General features: G+C 41.4%; 1 protein-coding gene across 1 annotated transcript in view; it reads left to right on the top strand.

Annotated features, from left to right (window-relative positions):
- The first annotated feature begins 295 nt into the window (after positions 1-295).
- ATAD2 (ATPase family AAA domain containing 2) overlaps positions 296-8396 on the top strand; it is a 73715-nt gene continuing 65614 nt past the window's right edge. Inside the window, exon 1 of the mRNA XM_044914661.1 lies at positions 296-510. Coding sequence (XP_044770596.1) covers positions 343-510 — 168 coding nt within the window. The 5' untranslated portion in view covers positions 296-342. The remainder of the gene's footprint in view (positions 511-8396) is intronic.

Below are 8396 nucleotides of genomic sequence, written 5' to 3'. Positions count from 1 at the left end.
TCGTCTCCCTCCGCCGAGTTCAGCGAGCCGGAACTATATAAGAAAAAGAAGTCAGCGTTCTCCCGCCACTGTCCGCTCAGGTCCTGGTCACTGTCGATGCAGGTCCACGTCAACTTCAACCCGAAGTCCTTCGCCCGGCAAAAGGGCGAAAAGTTTCGAGCCGGCCGTTGTAGGGACGCGGCGTGGGCGGGACAGGCGGCGGAGGGATTCCGGGTGCGCGCGCTGCGGCCGCTGGCGCGGAGCTAGTGGCGCCAGAATTCGGAGCGCGGAAGAGCCTGAGCGGCTGTCGGTCGTACTCGAGCCCGTCTCCCGCCGCGGACGCCGGGCGAGGAGACAGGGAAGATGGTGGTCCTCCGCAGCAGCCTGGAGCTACATAGCCACTCCGCCTCCTCGGCCACGGACCCTCTGGACCTGTCCAACGAGTTCCTCAGCCTGGAGCAGATCGGCCGGAGGCGGCTCCGCTCGGCCCGTGTCGCTGAGCAGTCCGCCGTCACCGTAGCCGCCGCGGGCGTGAGTATCGGCCTGGGGCGGGCCCCTCGGGCCGGGCCTGCGGGACTGCCCGCGGCGTGTTGGCCGGGTGGGGCCTGAGGGTGGGTGGTGCGGTCCGGGTGACAGTTGGTGGGGGGTGGGGGGAGGTTGGGAGGAGTGTTGTCGAGGACAAGTAAGATGGAAGGTTTCCTCAGATCGGAGCCCAAAGGGGTGTGGGTGGGGGCAAGAGATCAGGCAGTCTGGAAGAGGGCTAGGCAGTTCGTTACTACCTCATTTCACGCAAGAGCAAACCGAAGCCCTCTGGAATCTTGGTTTGTCGGGCTGCCCCACCCCCATCTCACACACCTCCCTATCTCCCACGCTCCTGCCCTAGGTTCGCATCTATCGAGAGCAGCCCACGTTTACTGACTCCCTACTGGATGCAAGATAGATGTTTTAGGAGCCACGGGAATAGAAAGATTGTAATTCAGGTTCCCTGACCTTCATTTGCGATCCAGAGAGGTTCGGAAATAAGAGCGCCGTGAATAATACCAGGTTGCATAATGTGGAGAGATGGAGACCAACATTTCACGTACACCTTCTTCACTTAAGCCTCGTTAATAGCTCCATGAGAATGGATAGTTATGATATCTATGTTACAGACGAAAAAATGAACTCAAAGTAGCCAGTGAGGGCTAGATCTAAAATTGGAACTTGGATCCTCTGCCTCCAAAACCTTTCCCTTTCTCTTATATCATGCTTTAATTATAAACAATGTCTATAGGGGAAGTTTCCAAGGGGGTGGAGCAGTAAAGTCTTGAAAGAATTGCTTCTCTTTCTAGGTCTGAAGTACAGATTGGATTTTTTGATTGTATAGTTAAGGCCGGGAGGTTGGCGGGCGGGGCGGGGGGAGTCCCTCCACCTCCCTACCGCAGCTGCTGAAAGAGGCACAGGTGGAGGAGACAGCGTTAACAAAAGGCTGGAGAAGTTGACGCAACACTAGAAAAGTTAAGGCAGCAGGAAGTAGTCTAGTTCTCTTTGAGGAGGGTAGGCATGGGGCTGAGAAAAATAGGACCGGAGAGAGGGTTAGGAAGTGGGAAGTCAGAATGAGAGGCAGAGGGGGAAAGAGTGACAAAACAGTTCAGGGAGTGATCACTATATGAAATTAGTTGTATGTATCTTTTGTAGGCACCCTGTACTAGTTGCTCTTCTACTGAAGGGAGTGAAAAAGTCTGTTTGATCTCTGCAATTGTGATTCTGAATTGAAAAAATAATAATTTCCTGACTTTCAGGATCACATGTTGAGATTGAGATCTGAGGAGGCCAGACACTTCTGCACTGAACTCAGGTCCCTTGACTTACTAACAACCTATGTTCAGAAAATCTAATTATGTCAATAAATATTTATTGAATATTTATTACCTTCTGGACAGTGCTAGATCCTATGACTATAATGATGTATTGAGCACTGATTAAGTAACATAGGCGCTTAAAACAACTCTTAGTTTTGAATCTCAGCTTACCAATAATCTACAATTGTTAAAAGAGGTGATAGCACATGTGTAGTGAGGATTAAATGTGATCATGCATGTAAGGAGATGACCTGAACACTTGGCATATAGTTAGGACTCAGTCATTGTCAGCAGTTAAGACCACAGTCAATTTTAATGCCCAGTCGCATCTTTCCATTTCTTCAGGCCAAAAACCTGAGAGTCGTCCTGACTCCTCTCTCATTTCGTATTAGCAAATTCTGTTGGCTCTACCTTTTTTTTTTTTTTAAGATTTATTTATTTATTTATTTATTTGACAGAGAGAGAGAGCGCGCACAAGTAGGCAGAGCAGCAGGCAGAGGGAGAAGCAGGCTCTCCACTGAGCAGGGAGCCTGACACGGGGCTCGATCCCAGGACCCTGGGATCATGACCTGAGCGGAAGGCAGCCGCTTAACCAACTGAGCCACCCAGGCGCCCCTGTTGGCTCTACTTTCAAAGTATATTTGGAATCTGACCACTTTTCAGATCCTCCATTGTTGCCATGCTGGTCTAAGCCATAATCTCTTCCCTAGGTTGTTAAAACGGATTCTTGACTGGCCTCCTGGTTTTCCACCCTTCTATATAATGATCCCCTTCCACAACCGTCAGTTTTCAGTATAGCTTACAGAGATCTTTATAAAAGTCAGGAACAGTTGATCACTCCTCTGCTCAAAAATCCCTGAGTAAAAGTTGAAAAGTTTGGGAGTAGCCCTACGCCCCTTTCTCTTTACGATGACATCCTCTTCCATTTTCCCTTTTGCAAAACCTAGTCTATTCCAGCTGTATTGGTCTAGCTACTGCTTGAATACCGGGGCCTTTGTACTTGTTCTCCCCTCTGTTGGGAATACTCTTCCCCTGAATATCTTCATGATTCATTCCTATTTACCTTTTACATTTTAAATTTTTTTTTAAAAGATTTTATTTATTTGACTGAGAGAGGGAACACAAACAGGGGGAGTGGGAGAGGGAGAAGCAGGCTTCCCGCCGAGCAGGGAGCCCGATGTGGGGCTCGATCCAAGGACCCTGGGACCATGACCTGAGCCGAAGGCAGACGCTTAACGACTGAGCCACCCAGGCGCCCCTACATTTTTAATTTTTATAAAATCTCAGAACTCATAGTATGTAACATTTTCCAGGAATTTCATAATTATTAATCCTCCTAATCTTATGAGGTAGATATGATCATCTTTGTTTTGCAGGTGAGGGAACTGAGACATGGAGACCTAAATAACGTGCTCAAATTTACCTTTATAATAAGTGATAGAGCTCCAGGTTCTACCTAGGAGAACCTAGGAATCTGTCTCTTTCAAGTCTGCTAAAACTTCACCTTTTCAGTGATGCTTACCCTAACCACCTTATTTAAAATTACAGATCACTCTCATTGACATGCCTCTTTACTCTGCTTTGTGCTTCCTTATTACTTATCACTTTCTTACATGTTCTATTAAATTCCTACTTTTTAAATATTTTCTCTCTCCCTAAGTCAGAATGTAACTCTCTATTCTGGATTTTGACCTTTTGTTCGGTATTGTATTTCTAGGACCTAGAATAGAGCCTAGAGTTTAATAGGTGCATAATAAATATTCGTTGTTAACTATCCTTGTGCTAAAGGGACTTAGTCTAGCAGAGAACTAACATATCAAAATACTGAGGCTAGTTGCCATTCTTGCCATATCAGGGGTATGTGGTGGCTGAGCAGTTAGCACTAAGATGGATTTTGTAGGGTGAAAGGGATTTTTTTTTTTCCCCAGGCTAGGATTTCCAGTAGGGATTATAACTTTTTGAGACATAGTACTTCTGTCTTCTATAAATTCTCCATAGACCAAATTATAATCAAAGGGTTACTTAGCATTGGATTGGATCAAAAGAAACGGATAGCCCTGAGGGGTAATGTATTCATGCTGTCAAAGCCCACCAATACCAAAAATGAAACATACCTTTGTGATTGGAATATTTTCTAATTTGGGGACTTACATTCAATACATTTGATTTAATTACAGCTTGCTTTTTACATCAGTCATGCACTGCAGAAACTTAACTCCTCATCACCCTGATTGTATTTAGGTATTCTTATCTCCTCAGCTATATATTTATTGACATAATTTTTTAGGGTAAGTTACTTTTAAAGATGGTTAAATTTATTCATATTAATTTGTTAACTTGGATTTTTCTTTATCTCATCTGGGAAGCTGACCCTATATTCGATTTCTGAAGGTACTTATAGTCACCTATTTATTAACCTCTTTCTACCTTTACATTTTGAATATGTTCTCAATCAGCTGGGCTTAAGGATTTACTTGTTTTTGTTTTTTGGTTTTTCCTCCTAACTTGTATGGGTTCCCTGAAGTTTTGTTTTAAATTTGTTTTTTGTTTGTTTGTTTCTTAAACTTTTATTTTCATCCTAATTGGATCACAAGATCTAGCATTTTCATCCATTCAGATGCCTCTTCTGTGGTTCTTTTTCTTCGAGAGTCAGACTAGCCATTGCCTATTTCTGTGCTGTTCTTTGATTCATTAAATTTAGGGTTGTTCTCATGCTAATAGTACGGAATAGTGTCTCATGGATAGTAGTGGGATGATGAGTGTACATTACTTTTACGTTGTGTTTACATACATTTTTACTTTTCTATATGTTAGGTAAAATAAAATATGCTGTGGTATGTAGAAGGTACTTTTTTAAGTTGTCTATTTTAAAAGTTTGAAAAGTACTGTAAATGACACTGAAATGTACAACATATGGGAGATTCTTTAAAACTTGGTGTGTAACACAACACAGAAAAATGAAAAGTGTTCAACTTAGTAAATTATCAAAGCATAAATAGGGATATTTTGACATATTGCTGTGACTGTTGCATCCGAAGTTGAGTGACATGGCTGCTCTGAATTCAAGTGTGTACTTGTTTTTATATAATAATAAGTAGTCCATTTTTGTCAGTTTGTGTTAAAGACTGGCCGTTGATTTTATGCTTAGAAGTTGCAACTTTTAGAACAGGGATCTGACGAAATAGTGTTTAAGATGGATTATAGTCAACAAATGTAGAGCTTGGAAGACCAGTTAAAAGATTATAATATTGATAGCTACCAATTATATAGCACTTGCTGTGTACCAGGCATGGTACCTAATGTACACATAACACATTTGCCTTATTAAGTAACTATTATTTTTTTTTTAAGATTTTATTTATTTATTTGACAGAGAGAGTTAGCAAGAGCAGGAACACAAGCAGGGGGAGTGGGAGAGGGAGAAGCAGACTCCCCGCTGAGCAGGGAGCCCGATGTGGGGCTCAATCCCTGGAACCTGGGATCATGACCTGAGCTGAAGGCAGATTCTTAAAGACTGAGCCACCCAGGCGCCCCTTAAGTAACTATTATTATTATCCTCACTGCAGATATGGAAGTCAAGGCAAAGAGACCTTATGTAACTTGGACAGGATTGTACAGCTCTAAGTGACATGCCAAGAATCAATCCAAGGCAGTCTGTCGTTAAGAGTTTGGGCTCTTAATTGGTACACTATTATCTCAATAGACCAAAGTAGAGAAAACTAGAGGCTAACTTAAGGTGATTCTAGAAGGAACAGAGAAAAAAATGCCAAATAATATTGCAAGGGGTCTGAGAGTTGTTTAGATACGAGAGAGGGAAGGCAGTGTTGTTTCCAGCTAAAGAGGTGAGCAGTAGACCATTAGGAATATGCCAGAGTTTGGTGAGAGGTTAGGACTATATATCTTTGGGAGTCACCTATATAAAAGTGGTAGGTGAATTCTTGAAGGTGAATAGAAAACATAACAGAACACAAATATATTTAAGAAGATCAGAGGTAGGGGTGCCTGGGTGGCTCAGGCGTTAAGCATCTGCCTTTGGCTCAGGTCATGATCCCTGGGTCCTGGGATCAAGCCCTGCATCAGTCTTCCTGCTCCAAGGGAAGCCTGTTTCTCCCTCTCCCACTCCCCCGGCTTGTGTTCCCTCTCTCGCTGTGTCTCTCTCTGTCAAATAAATAAAATCTTTAAACAAAAAGAAAAAAAAAGATCTGATGTAATGGCTATATTTTAAGGATGAATTATGTTTTTTAAAAAGTATCATGTGAGTATTTGAAAGGAAAATGCGTATCTCACATCACTATGCCCAGTATGCTTGCATCAACACTGAGCTGTGTGCAAGCCTTAGTAAGTATGACATGGTGGTTTTCTCCTTTTTATACAAAACTCTACCATGTTATCACATGAGTTAAATAAGTTTTGGGGAGTTGTTTTGAAACACTACTTCCAAATAAAATGCCCAAACCAAAAAAAAAAAGTATCAAAGTATCATGTGAACCAAAGGATCAAAGCATTTAAAGAAGGGAGTGATCAGCTGCATAGCAATCAATGAGGTAGAGCAGAGGCCATTGGATTTCACTTTTGGGAGATAGTTTTGGGGCTATTTTAAGAGCTGTAGAGGTACAAATCTAATTGCTGAAGCTTGTGGAATAGATCCATGGTGAAGACTTGACCTCACCTATGTTTAAAGATGAAGCTAAGGAGAAATATCACAGCTTATACTGGGTTAGAATATTCTGATCAAGTTTTCAAGGAACCCTATGTCTGGATGCATATTTAACTGTGATTTAAAATACCCTGTTTACACCTCATATGTTGGATTGATACTTGAATTGATTCACCCAGCTGACCCACATACATATTTTTTTTAGTGAATTTAAAGCTTCGATAAGCTTGGTGTTTTGGTTTTTGTTTTGTTTTTTTTTTTTAAGATTTATTTATTTATTTGAGAGAGAGAGAATGAGAGAGAGCAAGCACATGAGAGGGGGGAGGGTCAGAGGGAGAAGCAGACTCCCTGCCGAGCAGGGAGCCTGATGCGGGACTCGATCCAGGGACTCCAGGATCATGACCTGAGCCGAAGGCAGTTGCTTAACCAACTGAGCCACCCAGGCGCCCGATAAGCTTGGTTTTTTGTGGGAAAACAGTGTATTAGTATATTTCTATTAAATAATTGTGTCTACTTTGGGGAAAAGCTTTTGTACTCTAGTTGCTTCTTGTCTACTAACTTACTGATTCTGAAAGATTATAAGAAACTTAAAAATCTAACAAAATATATTTTTTCCTCTTTTAAAACTCCACTTTTGAAGAACTGTCAGTGCTCTCAATATTTAAGTAGATTTTAGCAAAAGAATAAATGAGGACACTACGTCTCCAGGTTTAGTTTTCAGATTAAGTATCTTTTCTCTTTTGTTTTTTACTTCTTAGGAAAGTTCTTTCTAGTAATGCACGTTGAAAAAATGTAAAAAATAGAAAGTGAAAGTCCTCATTTCTGTCATCCAGTGTTAATTACTGTTACCAGTTGACATTTAACTTAACCTCTTGAGAATTATTCTGAAAAGCTATATTAAGGGGCGCCTGGGTGGCTCAGTCGGTTAAGCGACTGCCTTCGGCTCAGGTCATGGTCTCAGGGTCCCGGGATTAAGCCCCGCATCGGTCTCCCTGCTCAGCAGGAAGCCTGCTTCTCCCTTTCCCACTCCCCCTGCTTGTGTACCCTCTCTCGCTGTTTCTCTGTCAAATAAATAAATAAAATCTTTAAAAAAAAAAAAAAAGAAAAGCTATATTAAAATGTGACTTTGTTTTAATAACTGTGCTAGTTTCCTTACGAAATCAGATGTATACGGGATAATTCATCTAGAGGTATTATAACAAAAAAATTACAGGTAATTTAAATATACATTAAGCAATTTATTAAATTGATTCATGTAATAACGAATACTAGCCATTCATTTTATTTATTTTTATTTTTTAATTTATTAAATTAATAATAAATTTAATTTATTCTTAAAGCCGAAGGCAGATGCTTAACGACTGAGCCATCCACGCGCCCCTCATTTTATTTTTAAAAACAATTCATTTACTTATTTTGAGAGAGTGAGTGGGCAGGGGGAGGGGCAGAGGGAGAGAGAGAGAGAATCCCAAGCAGACTCCCTGCTGAGTGTAGAGCCCATGGGGGGTGGGGCTTGATCCCACAACCCTGAGATCATGACCTGAGCCTAAACCAAGAGTCAGCCACTTAACTGACTGAGCCACCCAGACACCCCTAGTCATTCATTTTAAAAGATTTTTAGAAGATTTGATGGCATGGGGAAATGTTTTGTATTACTAGAAGAAAGTTACAAAACATAAATAATATCCCAATTTAAAAGTCATGGGAATATGATTGCATAGGAAAAGAATAGTTTATGTACCAAAAGGTTAACAGTGGTTATCATGGGTAGCTGGAGTTAAGAGTGACATTTTCATCTTTGTGCATTTCTTCATTTTTCCAATTATAATGGGCATGTATTGCTTTTATTTTTATATTGCATTTATAAGAAATATTTTTGGAAGTTGTTATTTTAAAACTTCCCAGTGTGTACCTCTATA

Source organism: Neomonachus schauinslandi, chromosome 4 (genome assembly GCF_002201575.2).
Source record: "Neomonachus schauinslandi chromosome 4, ASM220157v2, whole genome shotgun sequence".
Taxonomy (NCBI): domain Eukaryota; kingdom Metazoa; phylum Chordata; class Mammalia; order Carnivora; family Phocidae; genus Neomonachus; species Neomonachus schauinslandi.
This window is presented reverse-complemented; position numbering and strand designations above follow the sequence as displayed.